Source organism: Macrobrachium nipponense, chromosome 39, assembly GCF_015104395.2.
Source record: "Macrobrachium nipponense isolate FS-2020 chromosome 39, ASM1510439v2, whole genome shotgun sequence".
Lineage (NCBI taxonomy): Eukaryota > Metazoa > Arthropoda > Malacostraca > Decapoda > Palaemonidae > Macrobrachium > Macrobrachium nipponense.
In genome coordinates this window covers 60,038,893-60,060,386 of record NC_061099.1, presented here as the reverse complement: position 1 = coordinate 60,060,386, position 21,494 = coordinate 60,038,893, and the positions used below count along the sequence as shown (strand labels likewise).

At 37.8% G+C, this 21,494-nt stretch overlaps 1 protein-coding gene across 2 annotated transcripts in view; it reads left to right on the top strand.

Annotated features, from left to right (window-relative positions):
• The window catches only part of LOC135210371 (organic cation transporter protein-like), a 203,408-nt gene that overhangs the window by 31,836 nt on the left and 150,078 nt on the right, over nt 1–21,494 (top strand). For both annotated transcript variants that reach the window (XM_064243279.1, XM_064243278.1), the window contains exons 7-8: nt 3,325–3,479; nt 4,397–4,565. In XM_064243279.1, coding sequence (XP_064099349.1) covers nt 3,325–3,479; nt 4,397–4,565 — 324 coding nt within the window. The remainder of the gene's footprint in view (nt 1–3,324; nt 3,480–4,396; nt 4,566–21,494) is intronic.

The window sequence follows — 21,494 nt, the reverse complement described above, 5'->3', positions numbered from 1 at the left end:
AAAACCGCTGTACGTAATTGAATATGTAGGTGCCAAAGGGGGTGATGAAAGAAATATTTTCAATACCTTCTTTTGCCACTAGACTTGGTAATACCCTTTTGGGAGATTGATTTTTGTGACGATTTTTGTTCTGTTCATCTGGTTGGTTATGTCTGCTATATTTAGTAGTGGGTATCTGTCTGGCTTTGTTTTGACATTTAGCTGTTGGTAGTCTCCGCAGGGGCGCCATGTTCCATCAGATTTCGGTACCATGTGTAGGGGTGATGCCCATGGGTTGGGGGCTTTTCAGCATATTCTTGTTTCTTCCATTTCTTTGAATACCTTCTTAAAGAGTAGGTGAACTTCTCTAGAGCCAGCCGTCTGAATCGTGAGTGGATCAAGGGACCTTTGGTCTCTATGTGATGCTGGATGCTATGTTTTGTTGGTTTTGTAAGTCGTGCTTCAGGTCGTCTTTGAATACGTCTTTATATTCCTGTAGGAGTTCCTGCATTTCTGGCAGTTGGACTTCATGCACAAAAGGTCATATCATTGATAGTTTGGTTGTGGTATGTCTGCTTGCCTTTTGAGGAATTTATGTTGATGCTGTTCTTGGGATTAACTGTTTAGCTGCTACATCTACCAGTAGGTTGTGTGTTGTTAGGTTATGGAGGAGTGATGTGGTAGTTACATTTGACAATGTCCTCGAGGGTTGTGTGAGAGAGAGAGTGAGAGCATCATTGGGTTGTTGGTAGTTGTCGGGAATAATTGAGTTTAAATGTTTTCATATGTTTGATATGTTGTGTTTCGTGTTTGGTGTTGCTGTATGATAGTGTGTAAGTGCGTATGTGTTTTTCTGAAGATTGTGAGTGAGCAAGCTATTGAGAGAGAGAGAGAAAGCGTGTAATTGGTGGATGGGTCTTTAGCGTATGGACTGCTTGTTGGCGGATGGTTGGGTTCGTGCGTGGATTCGGTTGCCGCAGCAGGCGGTAGGCAGTCTATGATCAGTTTGTTATGAACAGTCATAGAAGGCAGTGGTCTTGGAGATAAGGCAGTCTGTTGAGGGTCAGTTGTTATTGTGTGATTTGATTGATTTTTGTGTTGTATAGTTGTTGTGTGTGTGTCTGTCTGGTTGATGAGCTGAAGTCTGTTGTATTTGATTTTGTGTTGTGATGTTTGTGAGGTGCTTATTGGAGACAGTGTTGGTGGTTGTTTGTGTGATGATTTGTTGAGTTGTCTTTGATGTGATTTGTATTTGTTTGTGTTACTGATTTTTCGTATTTTTCTGCTGTTGAGGAATCTTGGTGTTAATTGGTGCTCGTTCGTGTAGTGATTTGTTAAGTTGTGTTTGAGTTGTGTAGTGTTGGTGCTTGTTTGGTTCTTTGGTATTAGTATTCGACGGTTGCTGGTCTGATGCTGGGTGCCAGTGGATTAGTTTGTGTCTTGACAACCATATCCAGTGGACAGCACAGCGTCTCGCCCTGAGTGTGTCAAGTATATGGTGAGTACATGTGTTCTTAGAGTTTTTGTTTCATTTATCTTGCTAAACCAATTGTCCTGCACGTAATTAGTAAAGTAAAGGGGAAAGCGTGGCTGGGGGAACTATTTGTCAGCTGTGTTCGACAAAGTAAATGTGGGGAGATCTTGTTGCTTGCTTTGCTTATGTTCCCGCCACAATGTAATCTGCTCCTAATAGCGCCATCGTCACGCCTGCTATAATGAATGACCAGTCATTCATTGAAAGCAATTTTCATCTCCTGCCTTCTGTACATTGTTAGTGGGGCTCTGCTGGCTATCAATACTTGGAGATTGGTGGGGGGAGCAGGGTTAAGTCCTTTGTTCGGGCTGGCTGGGATGTAAGATCTGCACGCTCCGGTGTCTACTAAGAACTCCTAGTCAGATCTTACCTCTTTAGAAAGAAGCACATGTCATTTTCGTTTTTACCTGGAGGAAAGACAGCTGTATCAGGTACAGCTTCTCTTACAAGGCAACCAGTTTGCTCATCGCTGACGTTAGTATGGATGGGTTCCAAGTGCGACTGTACTGCATGTTCTTTTAAAATATGCAGCCTTTGCCACATTTTCAGGCTTTGTTTCCAAACCTTCATTGGGAAAAACATATGCCCTTTAGAGTTTCTTGTTTCTTCTACTTGGGCTTCCCTTTGGAGAATTGTTTGGGAAGGCTTTTTTTATATATGGGGGTGGCTGGCTCTTCTGGGTTGCTGTCTGATTCCATGTCCGTTGTCTGCTGGATCTGACGTGGTGGTGGTGGTGCTGCTGCTGGCTGTGAGGTGTCTGCTACTCTGTGGGCCATATATATTTCATCAATCATGATCAGGAACCCTTCTCTGGGCATGGTGGAAGCTTCAGGCATGGCTGCTAGTCTGGTGGAGTTTTTTGTGAGGAGTACCTCCTCACGAGGTCCAAGGATGACTCGGGTTGGCACCAATGGCAGGCAGTGTGATTGTACATTTGCAACAGTCGCTTGTCTCTTATTGGTGCCCCTACATGGTTGAGGAACTTCTTGGATCCCTGGGTGGGCAGCATGCTGAAGAATGACTTTAGCTGATCCTTCAGCAGGTTGTAGGTGACAGTGGCATCTAATTCTTCGAGCCATCCTGCTATCTGCTCGAAGACATCATCCATCAGGAATTCTAAGACAGCGTCTGCTCTGCACTTCGCAGAGTTGATTTTCTTTGTGCTAAAAATCGTTACAGCCCTGAAGAACCATGCCTCAGGGTTGTGGGGTGTAAAGAGTGGCAGGCGTATGGAGGCAGCTGTGAGGTTCTCACTGACAAGGGTGTGATCGTTGCTGCTGACTTGGTCATGCATCTCTCCAGGGTCACCAATGTGAGCCAAGGTACGAATGAGATTCGGAGTTTGTAGCTTACTGATTTATTTACAAAACATTCACACAGGTCAAGGGTTCATGTGAGCTGCATTGTAGCTTCTGACCTTTTGACTGGTTGAAATGGGGAATAAGTTCAAGAATTTGTGTTTGTTCACAGGCAGAAATTATACGTATAAAATGGTACAGAACATTGGACTGAATATCATACATTTGCACTTGGAAAACTGACATAGCAATGCATACGATGGTAATAATAGTACACATCCAGATTGTGACAATAATAACAATAGAAATATATGTACAAAAGTCATATGAGAGAAGTTGTGTTTCTTTCGAGCATGTTTTTTTTTTTGTGGGTTCCTGTTTGCAGGATAGTGGGGGTTGCGGTTGTAGATGTGTGTAGGCCTGCACAAGTGGGCACTACAACCTATTTTTAACATTAACATTAAATAAATTAATATTATCATAATATAATGATTTTAAGTCATCAACTTTCAGATTAGGTCGAAGAGCGACTTTACGATATGGGTCCCTTGTGGTAGTAGCAGCTGTTTTAGGCATAGGGCTGCTCCCAATTTATTCGTTAGTGCTTGTCTGCAGGCTTGTCTTAGGCCTTACACTCTCAAGCATCATCTATCCCACCTATAACTTAGGTAAGGTACAGTTTAGTTCTGAAAAAAAGTCACTTCATATTTTGCTGTTTAAGGTTTAGTTTTTTATTTTATCCAGAGCATGATTGCAGATCATTTTTATTATTGTGATATGGTTTGCCTTTATATTATGTGTATGTATGGGCTGCAAATCCTATTCATTGTCATTTTGCCCATTCATGCTTGTGATAAGAGCACTTGAATTGTGTGACAGCTTTACAACTCTTGAAAAATAATTTTGCCATGATTAAAAAAGGACTAATATGTAATCGACTTTGGCAACAGCACCCTCGATGTTGTTTTCCTAGGTTATCTGGTGACGGTTGTAACTATTATATATACGGACTAACCCAAACTCTACAGGTGGGATATGAATGTCATGTGCAGCACCATATATGGAAGCTGTGTGTAACATCTCCACTTGTCTGTTTTTAGTGATTTTATCAACATAAATACACAAAAGAACAAATCACAACCTTGTTAAGAAGTTTTACCTTTATTAGGCGGAGGTATTGGAATTTTGTTTAATATTTAATGTGAAGGTGTATGTTTGTTTTGGAAGTACAGATATACAATCATTACAATGCAGTTCTAATGTCCTCAAAATAATTTTCTTGTAATTATACTTGAAATACTTCACATGCTGATAAAACTATCTCAAAGTACATTAATAGCAGAAATTATTTCTGAATAGTATAAACATTTTCCATTTAGAAATCTGGGAAAAGCTCAGTTCAGTTTGGCCATGTATGAAATGTAGCACAAGCAAGTTTCTTAGACAATAGTTTTTATAAAAAAAATAAAGAACATATCACTTCAGAATCAGCATCCTTTATATGCTTCAAGTAACTTTCATGAGATTACCATGAAAGAATTCTATATGCAACCAAATCCCACCTGACTAATTTCCTCTGAACTAGTGATGGAGACAACACCTACCTCACAACGCACAATCGTAGGGATGATTCTGTGTGCTCCCTACAGCGTCAGTGTCATGGTCTTCGCTGGTCTTGGCTACTTCTTGAGGGATTGGAGGACTCTCCACTTGACATCGTCCATATTTGCCTTTTTGCTGCTCCCTGTAAGCTGGTAAGTCGAAAACATGAAGTGTCAATAACACTGATTGGCAATCTTCCTTCTGAGCATGTGGCTGCGGGTGGCAACATTGCAATGCCCTATTCAGCATGCAGTACTGAACTGAAGTGGCAAAACGCTAAGGCAGCACACTGCCTCTCACTCCCTCTTTGTTGAATTATTATTATAAGAAAATGTTATTTTAATACAGGTACATTACATTAATCATTACTGCACAATCAAATTCAAATATTACTGTTCTGAGGTCCAGTATAACAGTTGCAATAAAAGAATAATGCATTGTAATCTGTCTTAAATATCACAATTTTTTAAAGTAAATTGTATTTTTCCTAACTATACAAATCTGAGGTCCTTTACAATAGGAATTACTTAAGGCGAAGCCTGGACACAGCCACTAAAATCTTTAAACAAGGCGGTTCGGTAATACACTACTGGTGCGGTAGTTGGGAGTCCCACCCAACTGGATGTTAGGCTCAGGTAGCACATTGAAGGGGGGCATGAGGTGGGCAGTCAGTGTAAAGGACCTCAGGTTTGTATAGTTGGGAAGAATACAATTTACTTTCAAAAACTGTGATTTGTTCCTACACAATATACAAACCCTCAGTCCTTTACTATAGGAAGACTCACGCTAAGTTTACACATTCACGTATCAAGGCACACATATCCACGCATGGGGGGAAATCGGTAACTATGTCAATTAAACGTAAATGTATTGAAATCATATGTAAGTGCGTCAGGTGTCGGCATGGCCATTATGCATCACCTTGGCATGTGTGGGGAGCCACAGATCTTACAACCTGCTCAAAACTGTATATGGGTGGCCACGCCAACTGTCACTTAGCGTGACTCGACCCACATAGCGTGGTGTCAACACGGCGGTAGTGGTAAGTGTACACATGGTCCGAGGCCACTCCATAGCTCCCGCCTCGCACCGTGTCTCTCTCCAGTTGGTGCAAGAGCAGAAGAAGCAATCCTGATGCTCCGTAGGTACCCAGAACGACAGGCAATGGGATAAAAGGGGCAAGCAGCAGGCTTGCAGGTCAGCTGCATTTAGATGTTATATTCCATGTATGTGATGCATATTCAGTGTTCACCCCCGTATTCCTGGGGGATGGGTACCAAACTCCCCCACAAATAGCTAGAATCCACGAATAATTAAAACCCCTATAAAAACGCTTAAAACTGCCTGTTTGGTTAGTTAAAACTCAAGAGAAACCCACTATAAATGTTTATACATGGTTTTTCAAATAGTTTTATCACAAAATGGGCATTTTATGATGCAATTGATAAAATAATAAAGAGGAATTTGTGGATATTTCTCATAGAAAAATGGCGCTAATAAGCAAATTTTCCACGAATAATGGGAGTATATGTTCCAGAGAGAAATCCACGAATATGGGGGGTTGACTGTATTTTTTATGCTTACTGTATGTTTGTGTCATGTTTTATTTCAAGTATCATATCAGGACCTCTATTTCTTCCAAGTACTAAGTATTGATGAGAAAAGCATGTCATAATATAATTGGAAACTTTCTTTTAGTAAATTAACTACAACACATAAAAGTACACAAATGAACTAAGACAAATGAAAGGGAAAACTCTAAATACAGATTATTGAAGTATAATAAAATATCGTACTATATGTAAAATATAGGGAATGAAACTTAAATAGTACAGACATAAAAATATAAGCAAGTTGAATATAATGTACCAAATAACCAAATAACATTTCAAAAACAGAATTATCATGTCAGAAAAGCAATGTTAAGTAAATATTACGAAGGGTCTAAAAATTGGAAAATATGTAGTACCTACACAGATAATATTGTAATTCGAACTAAATACATGAACAAAGTATACAGGAAAGTAATTGCCAATGAAAAGTATTCTTTCAGCATGTTGCGCTGCTCCTTGGCATTCTTGGTTGCAGTGAGATGACAGCGACTGCAATCATACATGTACAGTTCAGCCCTTTTATAGCTGAGGTTTAATCCCTGCAGTACATGGGGACATTGTGAGGTTGATGTAAGGCCACAACACAACACGTTACACATACGATATACCTACATCAGTGTTACGTGCTCTGCCACACACCACTTTTGGGTGTGCTGCTGCTTGTCGGGCCAGTTCCGGTAAATGTCATGTCATTTACGGCACACTATAATATGCTTGCTTTACACACATCAGCCCGTGTCACATATCCACACTAATGACCTTGTTTCACACACATGAGCTTACATGCCCTTGATATGTGAAACTGTGAACTTTGCATTACTGATTGGTGGGAGGAATCTGAGTGAGCCTCTATGAACCGACTGGGGTTCAGCCTACCTGAGATTTTCTTCCTGGTCATGAGAGCAAGGAAGGAAATCCAGCCACTGGCATCTGATCAGGGTTAGGAACTATGGGATCACAGTCAGTCTTCTGGGAAAGAAGAACCATAATGTCAAAGACAGTACGGCAAATACAAGCAATGGGTTTGTCTTATGTCAGAGTCCCCTCCCTTGCCTTGTAAGGGGAAGAGGAGGATATTTGCTTCTATAAACTAAACAAAATAGATAAGTTACTCTAAGGAATGTCTTACCTACATCAACCGTCCGGTCCGGCATGTAACAGTTTGTGTAATCTCTGCCCAGAGGGAAAGAGTAGGATGAAAGAGATGAAGGAGAACCAGTCACTCCAGTCATACTCATTCATACAGAAACAACTAGGTGAGATGCAACCTTGTCCAGTTAGAGGAGCTGGCTAAGCTACACAACTTGTTGAGCAGTCACCACAGGTCCCGAAGGAAAGTGTCAATGGACCTGTGGGCAATATCATGAAGATAATGAGAGGTGAAAGTGGTCTGTCATGCCCAGACCCATACCTTCAAAACATGATGAACCAACAGGTTCTTATGGAATGCAACAGACAGGGCAAGCCCCTGACCTCATGAGCTCTAGGACAAATGTGTACTGGCGTCATCTACCCCAGCAGCAGAGTATGCCTTTCTTGATCGTCTCACAAAGCCAGAAAGAAACAATGTTCTTGGACACTTCTTTCTTGGAACCTTCAGTGCTAAAGAAGTCATCAACACTCAGGCCGGAGATGCTGAGACCTCTTTACATAGCAACTTAGCGCTCTAATAGGACAAAGCACCATTTTGTCTGGATCATTACCAACAAAGTCACTCTGGGAGGGGGTGGTGAAACACCCGAATCTAGCATCAGGGACCAATAGATTCTGAGTCTTCACTACGAAATCCAGGATGAAATCGAGCATAACCAATCCCCATCCCATTGAGTGTTTTACATCGAAAGAAACACCATGAAGTTCGCCAACTCTCTTTGCCAATGCCAAGGATAGCAGAAAAATTGTATTGAGGGTCAGATTCCTATCTGAGGACTCTCGAAGGGGCTCATATGGTGCACGAGTCAGGATCTACATCACAAGTCACATCCCACACAGGAGGCCTGAGATCCCTGGGTGGGTGAGACCTTTCAAAACTCCTAATAAGTAACAATATTGTATCATGAAGGAGGAAGAGATATTGATACCCTTCAGCTTCAAGACTAGGCTTAGCTGAAACAGAGAGGAGCTTTTCTCGGTGAAGGACAATGAGAAAGTCCTCAACCTGCTGAAGAGTGGCTCTGTCCAGAGAGATACCTCGCCTACAACAACAACTACGGAAGACGGCCCACTTTCCCTGGTATACCGCTGCAGAGGACTGTCTGAGGTATCCTCCCATCTCTGTTGCTGCTTGGTGAGAAAAGCCTCTCGCTCTCAAGAGATGGATAACCTCCACCTGTGAAGACACAGGGAAAGCACTGCCTGATGGTACAGTTCTACATGCAGTTGACACAGAAAGTTGCGCCATGGAGGAATCTCCCTTGGTGCCTCGGACAGAAGAGCCAGAAGGTCGGGATACCAAACGACCTGAGGCCATTTGGGTGTCACCAGAATCATCTGGGGAAAGGCATAGACCTCGAGGTTGTCCCACAGGTGTTGGAACACGTCCTCTGCAGTGGCCCGGTACAATGGTGAACAAGTCTATGTAAGTCGCCTCATAGGCTGAACAACCTCTCCACCACGTCTTAGTGTAGGGACCACTTGGTTCCTATCACCCAATTCTGGCAGCTGAGCTTGTCTGCCACTACATTCCTCTTGCCTGGAATGTCTCTGGCTGACAGCTCTACCAAGTGGGCAGTGCATTTGCATTGTCAGCTAGTGAAGCGAGAGAGAAGTGAGACCCCCTTGCTTGTTGACGTATGCTGCTACTGTGGTATTCGCTCATCAATACCACCGAGTGCCCCATCACTCGACCCTGAAACTTTTGGAGAGCCAGGAAGGCTGCCATGAGTTCCAGGATGATGTGAAGATGCTTTTCGTGATGGTTCCTTACTCCTGCAGTCAGCAACTCCTTCATGTGTGCGTCCACATCCCTCGGTAGATGCATCTAAGAACAGCAGCATGTCCGGAGGGGGCGTGCGAAGATCTACTCCTATTAAGAGGTTCATGTTGTCAAGCCACCAATCTAAATCCTCTCTCCTGAGAGAAGGGGATGAGAGTGGACTGAGGGTCACAGGACTGTGACCAATACTCCCTCAGTCTCCACTGTAGAGACCAAAGGTGAAGACACCTATGGGGGACCAGCTTCTCCAATGATGAGAGGTGACTTAATACGACTTGCCACTCCGAGCAGGCTGCTCCTGTTGAGACAGGAACAGCCACGCTGCCCCTCTGAACCTGCTGATACGAGTCTAAGGGGAAGACTCTTGCTGCTACTGTGTCTATCGGCATGCCAAGATACTTCTTCCTGTGCTTGGGCTTGAGAATGTCTCTAGATTTATCACCATCCCTAGATCATGACAGAACTTGAGGAGTCAATCCCTGTCCTGTACCAACTACAAGCTTGAGCTCGCCAGGACCAGCCAATCGTCAAGATACCTCAACAGACATATCCCAAAAGCAAGGTGGGCTGAAAGGGACACATCTGCAACCCCTTCGAAGGAAGAGAAGAGGAGGACCCTCTTAGGCTACCTAGATCAAAGGTCTAGCCGCAGTGGAGTGTGAAGACCCAGATGTCTTCGCCACTGCTTGGTGAACAAGGCAGTCCTTATCATCATCGCAGTATTTGTCCACCACAGCATCTACCTGCTCTCTATTGAAGAGAGAGGCAGACCCAACAAAGATCCATTACAAAGGGTCAATACAGAACTATTGAACACTGAGCAGGGGTGATACCTCATTCTCAAACTGTGGATGTGGATGTTGGTCGCAATACTAATGCGGATGTGGATATTAAGAAATTGTCAATGTGGATGTGGACATACAATGCATTTCTAGTATACACTCACACTTAATGGGTTATATATATATATATATATTATATATATATATATATATATAATATATCATATATTAAATATATATTATTATAATATATATATAATATATTAGTAATTATATTTATTATAACAAATATATTATATATATATATTATATATAATAATATTATTATTAATTATAATATATTTATTTATATAATATATATTATTATAATATATATAAATATAATATTTTAATGTATAATATTATATAATATATTTATAATATAAATATAAATATATAAATTAAATTATATAATATAATATATATACTTATTTAAAATATAATATATATATTATATATATATAATAATATATATATATGATATATATAATAAAATATATAATATATAATATTTATAAATAATATATATATTTAATATATAATATATATATTTATATATATATATATAAATATATATAGATATATATATATATATATATATATGATAAATATATATAATATATTATGATATATTATACATATATATATATATATATATATATATATATATATAGTATATATATATATATATATATATATATATATATATATATATATATATATATATATATATATTATATATATATATATATATATATTATATTATATATATTATATATATATATATATATATATATATATATATATATATATATATATACATATATATACATACATATTATATATATATATATATATATATATATATATATGTATTAATATATATATATATAAATATATGCATATATTATATAATTGCCTCATAAACAGCTATTATTGGTTACAGATAAGCCATATTAACATGAACAATATCTTCCAGAAAATACCTACTGCCAAGCATTTCCAATGGAAAGCAACGCAATACATCACTATGACAGTGAAAACAGATAAAAAAAAAGTCACAGGAAAAACGATCATAATAATTTATGGTGGCTGGCAATAAAATTACATGGAAAAAGTAACATAACATAACCCAACTTAACCTACCATTACCTATAGCCTAGCCTAACCCAACCCAACATAACCTGATGACTACTGGCCACCAAAAATTAATGTGACTTTTATTTCCCTTGACCTTTTCCTAGCCAAAATTGCAATTTTTTTCCATGACTTTATTACTGGCCACCAAAACGGTATGTTTGTTTTTGTTTGTTTGTTTGTATGGTGTTTTTACATTGCATGGAACCAGTGGTTATTCAGCAACGGGACCAACGGCTTTACGTGACTTCCGAACCACGTCGAGAGTGAACTTCTATCACCAGAAATACACATCTCTCACTCCTCAATGGAATGGCCGAGAATCGAACCCGCGACCACCGAGGTGTGATGCAAACACCATACCAACCACGCCACCAAGGCGCTCCAAAACGATATGCAATTTAACAAAATGCATTTTACTTATCATAAGCATTTAGCAACTTGGGTACTTATGGGAGCATTGTTTAGAGCAGGGGTCCCCAATCTGCGGCCCTTAATGATACTCAGTGTGGCCCTCAGAGCAATATAAGGGTAATGCTCTCCAGAAGCATTTTCAGATTCAGACTGGGTTTTCTGCTTAGCTTTCTTATCTGATATAACTGATCATTTGAAGAATTTGAACTTAAGACTGCAAGGCAAATATTTTTATGAAACAGTTCAGTGATGAAAACTTTATACATTTTCCCTGTTGTAAAGTGTTGCAGAATGAGAAAAGGAATACTTCAACTGCCTCAAAAGAAAAATATACAAAGACAATGGAACTTTTAAAAGAAGAATTTGCAAATAGATTTAAGGACTTCCATGATCTTAAGCAGGAAATTCAAATGTTTCAAAACCCTTTCAGTGTATCACAGGAGATATTCCAGGAATTTATCAAATGCAAATAATTGATTTGCCAATGATGCCCTGAAAACCGCGTTTCAAGACAACAGCCTTTTGGAATTTTATTCCAGTCTCCCAGAAGAATATTCTGCCTTAAAAAAGTTTGCTGTTGGCATGTTTTCAGTTTTCGGAAGTACATATATCTGTGAGCAAACATTTTCAAAAATGAAACTAGTAAAATCAAAACTTAGATCTAAGCTTACTGATGAGCATCTTCACCAAATTTTGAGACTTTCTGTTACAAGTGTAGAAATAGATATTGCTAAGCTTGCAAATAAGATGCAGCATCAAGTTTCCCATTAAAGATAAGATATATAGAATTTTCAATAACTCATTGTTTTCTTGCACAAATTCCACAATAAAACATGAGCTACTATTAAGATTTTAATACCTACGTAGCAATAGCTGGCATAAGAGTGTAAGACTCTTAACTTAAACTATACTCAAACGATGAATAATATGCAAATAAATGTGAACTTTCTCCGATAGTAAGGATAATTCTAATATGCGGCCCTCATCTGTATTTCGAATGATAATGTGGCCCTTTTACGCAAAAAGGTTGGGGACCCCTGGTTTAGAGTAAGCGTAAAAAATACGTTTAGCAAAATATGTTTTTCCCCAATATGCTTGATGTTATGCAAACAAACCAACAACCAAAGAGGTTAGCAGTCATTTGATAGGCTTTGGGGCGATACTTAAGAGAGAATTGTTGGTAATTCTAAGGCCGCATTCTGTGGTAAAATAGACAATAGCAGTTGACGTTTTCCTAAGTTATTTTACTTACTGAAAAAGAATTTAAAGTAATATTTATTCGGGCGACTGTAATTGAACCATAATTTTCCTTTGCAAACTACATGACGGTACAAGGGATGCAATGTACCAACGTACAGAGTTCAAAGGTAAATAACAGATTGGTTACAGTCGACCGGCAAAATATTACCTTGAACTCTTGTAATGTAAGTAAAATACATAAGAAAACGTCAACTGCCATAGTCTACTTCGACTGAACAGTTTTGGTTTGGGGCCAAGAAACGTAACTAAACTGCCCATATTTGAATTCTGGTCGACGGTGTGGGATACGTAACCACCAGGGATCTTGTGTCAAGTAAGGGGGGGACGGGGTGGGTATGCTTTCCCATCGGTCCCCCTTACCAGAATTGTAAGGCATAATTCTCCCAGTGTTTAACCCCACCCAAAACTCCGCATTCCCATCGGTCAAGCTTACCGTAGGATAGAGTTCAAAGGTAAATTACAGGTTAATTACAGCTGGCCGGAAAAATATTACTTTAAATTCTTGTTCAGCAGGTACAATTCTATAGTAAAATGTCACCTGCCTCAGTCTAGTTTGCCACGGTATACAGGCTTAGACCTACCAAACAATTACCACCATATGAATGTGATTTTGACGTACCAGGAACAAACTCGTTCTTAAGTTCAAAAATTACAAAACAACAAAAACAAGTGTCGAATCCATAGAGATGGCATGATGATGATTTAATAACTTTTACTAGAAAGAAATTAATTTTACGCCTTTAAATTAAGTGTCCCTTAGAATAAGGTTTAAATGATAAAGCATCTTACCCATTAGGAGTAGTTTGAGAGCATAGGTCTAGCGCCTATGCTTCCAAATCTTCATTTTTTTTTTTTTGTTTTTTTTTTTTTTTTTTTTTTTTTTTTGCTATTCCCAATCTATGCCACATATTGTTCGATGACAATATGAATTAAACCAGGATTTCTTGTACATAACTATAGTACAGCTATTTCTACTTCGAATAGCACAAGCAGTTGTGTACACTTTGTTTATGTCGTCCTGAAATACTTTCACCAAGTGTGACATTCCATTATTTCGGATACGTTTCAAAAATGCATTACGTTAAACAACCTAACACTGCCTTCACGTCTAAAACTAAACGAAGTGGATATTGGTACAGCAGCCGTATCCCTGATTGCGATAGATATTGGTACAGCTGCGAATTGCGCATGCGCGAACCCTTGTTTACCCCTCAGTCATATCATATCAGTGACAGCAAGAAAATAACGACCTAGCAACGTGAACAGTGTTGCATTACATGGTCATCAGTTATCGCTGAAAAACAGATGTTTCAGGTTTCAACGAAAGAGTCAAAACCTCCAGAAATTGTATATCCGTAGGTCACGAACGATCGAATCGGGCCTGAAAAGAGCTCAGAAGAAGAGATTCAAAGAAGATTTGAAGCTTAGCAGTGCGTCCAATATGGGAAACATGCTGTTAATATAGACCTGATTTGGATGATTACTTATGATTGATTAGGCCGTTTACCAGACGATCGACTCCGGTACGATTTCTGAGTACTTCAAAGTCTTCTTTGAATCTCCTCTTCGGAGCTCTTTTCAGGACCGATTCGATCATTCGTGACCTACGGATATACAATTTCTGGAAGTTTGACTCTTCGTAGACGTCTATGGGTTTTTTCAGCTCGTTGAAACCTGAAAACATGTTTTCGGCGAAAACTGATGTATCATTACACGATTCAGAGGAGATTCAAAGAAGATATGAAGTGCGCAGATAGATTAGGTTAGTCTTATTTTTCATGTATATAGTAGTCGAAATCTAAGTATGTTTAAGTATTATTGTGATTTTGGTAGATCTACAGTACTACTCCGCGGCGGCCTAGACTATGGCAGTTGCGGTTTTCTATGCAGTTTTACTTCCTGAACAAGAATTTTAATCATATTTATTCGGACGACTGTAATTAACTTCCAGGGGCCAGTACTAAACATGGCGAAATACATTGGACGCCCCAATCCCTAATGGATGTCGTATCCGCGGTTACGTGCAGTCCGTGCGGAACTATTCTGTAGAATTACCATGATTTTTTTATATTTTCATTCACTGTCAAAATGTTTTGGAGCTTCGGTGATGACAGAATGGTGCTTCACTTTGACATTTCGAATTGAACATGTTCAGCGAAACAATCAAGTTCGACTATTATTACTACTGTCGCTGATCTTTTAGTGTCGTGCCCCTAAGCTCTTAGCAACAGTGCACGGCAACTGCTGCAAGATTAGCAGACTACCGTACCTACAGCAAGTCAATAGCGCAATACGGCACCACTTACAGAAACTGACGTAACCCCACTACACTATGTTATTTGGACGGCAGGAAGTCTGAAATTGATGTACGTGCAATACACTGCCGTACCAATATCTATCGCAATCAGGCTGCCGTACCAATATCCTGTGCCAAACTAAAACACAGACGGCATAGACAATATCCTATAGGCCTATGTACTGTCAAGAATTCTTAATGACTTACAAAATACAGCTGGTGTTTTTACGCAGCTTTGTAATTTGTTTAAAAGGCGAGACTCGTTACGCCTAACCTTTAAGGCCTACTGACTATTATTATTATAATTATTATAAAAGTAGTTTTACCTGACCACCGAGCTGACTTTCAGCTCTCCTAGGGCTAGCCCGAAGAATTAGATAAAATGCCAGGTCTAGCCCTTAGGCCAGAACTGGGACCAAATTGGTCATTCTGTTTAAATAAAAACAAAATGCACCAAGGCAAATGCTTTCATACTACAACACACACACAATAAATACATTTACTCATGTTCCCTTACATACATACTAAAACGGTGTATTAAAATTCAGAATTAGTTTTAATTTTTGAAATTTTGTTTTAAAATTCACTACACACTAATGTTTTATATTTTATCAATTAAATTGCAGTTCCTCAGAAAAGTCAAAATTGGAACTACTGAAAATGTAAAAGATTCTGACAAAATTTCTTTTATTGTCTTATTTCCAAAAGTTGACAGTCTCTGCTGGTCATACTTTGGACACTCGCACATGACATGTCTGACTGTTACCAACTCCTTGCACTCTGAATACTCTGGACTCTGGAGCAGAGTCGCGTGGGTTGCTCATCAAGTGCACGTGTGTCAGGATTACTTGAGCATGTGTCTCTCTCTTTGATATTCTGAACTCCATTTGTTAACATCCTGTTTTATTTGTTTTAATTTATTATTTTCAGGCTCTTCGTTCCATACCTTTTGCCATTTCTCTTCAGTTATTGTTTTTATATATATCTTATATAATCGCTAGTAGGGATGTTTACATTTGCTTTTATCATGTGGACTGCTTCTTTGAGCCGGGATCCAACATATTTCAATATTTTTTCCATTTTTATAAAATTTGTAGAGTTCAAATTGAATTTGCTGTACAATATCATTTTTTGGATTGTCTCTGAAGAGCTTCTATAGCGCTTCTTGAGTCGCTAAAAATCACAAAATTATTGAATGATGTTGCTTTATAATTTTGATAGCTACTTTAATTGCACACAACTCTGCTGTGAAGACTGAGGCATGATTGGGTAAAGAAAATTGATGGTTTTGTTCTGCGATATCCTACTCCATGTTGCGATTTAGACCCGTCGGTATATATTGCATAATGTGAACTTTTTTGTCTTATATGTTCTATGGTTTTTTGTTTATGGTGTTCTGGGGTATATACGGAACTTTTTGATAAATATTTTAAGTGAGTGCTAGGCTTTACTTTAATCATAGTCCAATGGGGTGGTAACTTTACTATTGGAGGTACGTACTTGTATATTTATATTCAGTGACTCGAACAGTCTATTAGCTCTAATTGGAAAGGTGGTGAATGATTGTTTAGAAAGACATCCCTTACCTCAAACAGACTTTTTGTTGGTGAATCACTAGTCTTGATTCTTAATGCACTTTTCATAGTTATGAATTCTCTATGGAGGGATAGTGGCAGTTCGCCACATTCAACTTGTACAGAGGAGACTGGTGAGGATCTAAATGCTCCTGTGCATATTCTTAGGCCTTCGTTGTGAACTGGGTCTAATATTTTCAGTGCTGCCCCATATATTTACCTTCCATAATCAATGATTGATAGCACTGTTGCTTTATATAGTATAGTAAGAGTATGTCTATCAGCTCCCAAATTTGTGTGAGATAATTTTTTAATTAGGTTTAATGCTCTTTTGCATTTCGATTTTATGTAAGTTATATAAGCTTTCCAGTTGAGGTGTGTATCAAATATCAAACCTAAAAATTTTGCAGTTTGGCTAATTGGTATATTATGGTTTCTCATTTTTAATTCTGCTTCTTCACCTTTTTTCCAAATTTTACTTTTATTAAACATGACAGCTTGGGTTTTTCTATGGAAAATCTAAAGCCTACTGATGAGGCCCATTCATATATTTTTATTATAGTATTATTAATAATTCTTTCTGCATGTTTTATGCGTGATGCTGTGTAATATATTGCAAAATCATCCATATACAAGTTACTCTTAATTCCGACCGGTAGCATGTTACTGATGACGTTAATTGCCAATGTAAACAAAGTACCTCTCAGGATGCTACCTTGTGGTACTCCATTTTCAAGTGGAAATATTTTGGAAAAAACACTATCTATCCTCACCTGAAAAGTGCGGTCAGTCATAAAGTTTTTAATAAATTTAGGAAGGTGGCCGCGTATGTTATTATTATGTAACGATTTTAATATTGCATACCTCCATGTAGTGTCGTATGCCTTTTGAATGTCAAAAAAGACAGCTATTGTAATTTGTTTTCTTTCAAATCCTCTACGTATATGGTCTTCCAAACTACACAGAGAATCTAATGTAGACCTATTACGTTGTGAACCAAACTGTGTAGGACTTAACATTTTATTTTCACGAATGTGCCACGTAAGCCGTGCATTTACCATTTTCTCCAATAACTTGCATATACAACTTGTTAAGGAGATGGTTCTATAATTATTCACATTACTAGCATCTTTTCCCGGTTTGGGTATAGGAATTATTATTGCATTTCACAATTTATCTGGAAACAAGTTTTGGAGCCATAAATGATTGTATAATTTTAATAAGTATAATTTTGCCAAAGGTGCTAGGTGGCAAATCATCTCAAAGCAAACATCATCTCCTCCAGGGGCCGATTTATTGCTGTCCAAGAGAGCATATTCTAACTCTTCCATATTGAACTTCTTATTATAATACATATCTTCCTTTGTCTCAAAATTAAGTATAATAGATTCTGCTTTGTTTTTTACTTTTTTAAAATGTTTGTCTAAATCTTCGTCACTACTTATTTTGGCAAAACGTGCCCCAAGTATGTTACTTATTTCGAAGGGATCTAAAAGTTTATTTCCATTATCTAATATAGCTTGTCTGGGTGGTCTAATGTTTGTTCCATTTATTTTTCTGAATTGTCCCATACTTTTTGAATGGATGTTTCGCTTGTTATTTCTGACACGTAGGACCTCCAAGATATTATTTTACCTTTTATCACTTCTTTTCTAAATTTGGCTGATATTTTATTATATAAAGGTTTTAATACATCTATTTTTAATAGTAAAATTTTCATTTTTAATATATTTTCTCCTATGAATGATTTTAATTTATTGACTTTATTGAATCTTCTGTTTAGAGTATCTAACCTTCTTGCTAAAGTGTGTTTTTCTCCAACTAATTCAGATAGATCATCTAACCACCAGGGGAGTTTGAGTTTTTTATTATGGGGTTTTGAATGAGGTATAGCTCTGTCTGCTGCCTTTTTAATGAAGGACACAAAAAAATCGTTCGTCTCATTGTGATTTCTCAAATAATCATGCGGCGGTATATTTGGTATGAAAGTTAAAAATGTCCCAATCTGCTTTTTGCACGTTATAATGTGGAGAATATGGTTTTGGTTCATTATTTAATAAGGATATTATGGGAAAATGGTCACTTGAGTAGGAGTCATCACATATTTTCATCTAGTCTGTCAACTAATATTTGTTGAACAAAGGGCGACATCTACTGTGGAAAATGTTCCATGGGTTCTGGAATAATATGTATTTACTTCGCTGTCATTCAGACAACAAAGATTATTAGCGTTCATTAAGTTTTCTATTTTTGCTCCATCTTTATCCGGAGTAATGTTGTTATAGTTCCATATTGGATTATGCGCATTGAAATCTCCTACAATTAATATAGGATTCTTAAATTCTTTTATTATTTTTTTAATTTGTTTAAATCATACTTTTTATTAGGCTGGTTGTACAATTTAATAATATCAAATACATTATTTTCTACTTTCACTGTTATTGCTGAAATTTGCCGTTCAGAGTAATCTATATCTACTTGTCGTATTATAATTTTATTATGGACATATATTGCTGTTCCTAAATTATTTTCATTTTCCTGTGATGTTGTAGCTAATAGATATTTACAGTGGTACCTCGAGATACGAAAGGCTCAACTTACGAAAAACTCGAGATACGAAAGCTGACACGAAAAATTTTACTGCTCTACATACGAAAAGTTTTCAAGATACGAAAGGTTTCTGAAAGTCCGAGATTCGCCCGATAACAATTTTGAAACTCGCGCCACACGCTGCATCTTAGTTCTAGTAGACTCGCCACCATCCTCCTGCTCTCCCATTGGTTCCTGATGCTAGCCAAGCCATGAGATCCTTCTCTCCTATTGGACAGCATCCCTCCCATCATGCATCTTACGTGGTGGCGTTCCTTCGCTCGGCCACTTCGCACCTGAAGCTTTATCGTACACATGCGGCATTCGTTCGGTCCAACGATTTCGTTTTGTATCGTAAATTCGTTAGTGATTTCATTGTGCTACTTTATCGTGTTGTGAGAACCTAATTAGTATATGTACTACATACGTAACTTAATTACGTACAGTACATATAGTCATGGGTCCCAAGAAAGTTACTGAAGTTCACAAAAAGAAGAGAATGCTTTCTATGGAGACAAAGATGGAGATAATAAAAAAGTATGAAGTTGGCTTGCGGTTGAGTGTGATCGCTAAGGAATACGGCCGAAATCCGTCGACGATAGGCACCATCCTTAAGCAAAAGGAAGCCATCAAAGCAGCTACACCTTCCAAGGGCGTGACTATTTTGTCCAACAAGAGGAGCCATGTGCATAATGAAATGGAAAGGCTGCTTCTTGTATGGATCGAGGACAAAGAAATCAATGGCGATACGATAACCGAGACGGCAATCTGCCAGAAGGCCAGCGCTATTTTCGGCGATTTGATTGCCCAAGCCGAAGACGACGGCAGAGAGGAGACATCAACGGCAACCCCAGAGTTCAAGGCTTCTCATGGGTGGTTCGAAAAATTCCGTAAATGGACTGGCATCCATTCGGTGGTGAAGAAATTGAAATTACGTAAAGTATAAAAAAGTAAAAAGAAATGTAAAAATAAAAAAAAAAAGACAAAATAAATTTTATTTTAAGTTTTTTGTAAAGTTAAGTGTTACAGTTTTGTTAATGTGTTTTGTAAAGTTTAGTTTGTTTTTCTGACATTTTTTTATGTGTTTCGTAAAGTTAAGTGTACGTATCTGCCGTTTGTCCTCCTCCTCCTCTGCCACCACTTTCGGAGATAGCCTCCACTCGAAGGTAAGCTTCCACATTTTACATTACGTAGTAAAATATTTCTTGTACACTAATATACACTTTATTTACAGGTTTTTGCATTTTTATTCTTAATTTTAGGTATTGAATGGTCCAAATTGTTGTAGCATTTCATTGTTTATAGGTCAATTTAGCTTTATTATGAAATTTACTGGGGTGTTTTTGGAGGGCTTGGAACGGATTAGCCATTTTACATGTAATATGTGGTCCAAGATACGAAAAACTCATGATACAAAAGGCGCCTCGGAACGGATTAATTTCGAATCTCGAGGTACTACTGTACCTATTTTTGGAACACGATTTCCAATGTGTTGTATACATATAATCATTGGTTCGTGTTCGCTAATAAGTCGTTGGACTTCCCCTAAGTGCATTCTCGTTAATAATCCATTTATATTCCATTGAATTATATAAAGATTGCATGGTGTAATATGAGTGGTCAAATTACCCTAGATTATTAAAGCTTAAAATTGTTATAAGTTAATTTGTATTTTTGTAGGTCTTGATTCATTTTTTGTTGTAGCTTGAATCTTACTTTCCTTAACTGTTACTTTCTTACTATCTTGATTTAATTTTTCCATTTTGATTTTCTTTAGAATATTATCTACAACACTGATGTGTTTCCGTTTGTAATATTCTTATTCTAAGTGTTCAATACACATACAATCTTCTTCATGAGATTTGATGTTTGTTTTTTCCTTATTCCTCATGAAATTTCTTATGGTGTTGGTTAGGCTGTCTTTGGTTAAAGTCTTATTTTTGAGGCACATTGCTATAAAGCATTTACTGTAACCGCATCTATCTTCGTGTTTATCAGTTTGTTGTTTTTCCTTGGTTTTTCCTGTGGCACCTATAATTGGTGATGGTGCATTTCTTCGTTTTCATTGTAGTGATCTATATTTTTGTTTTTCAATTTCTTTTGAATTTTGCGATTCTACTCCTAGAGGTACTATTGTTATTATGGGAGACAGTGGAATATTTGATTTAGTGTTCTGTTTCTGAACTTTAGCTTTTGGTGAGATTGGTGGCTTATTTATTTTTTTACAGACTTGTTTGATGGAATCAGGTGGTGTCTTATCTAGTTGCCTCTTCCGAGTTGTGTTATCTGTTTTTTCACATTCTTGTGATTTTAATTCTTCTTTGTCTTCCTCTATATTATTCATTTCAATTTCCTGTAAAGAGGTGCAAAGAGGTAAATAGATTTTCCACAGTGGTAATATCATATAAGTTTGAATAGTTCTTTTCATCTTGTATTTTTTGT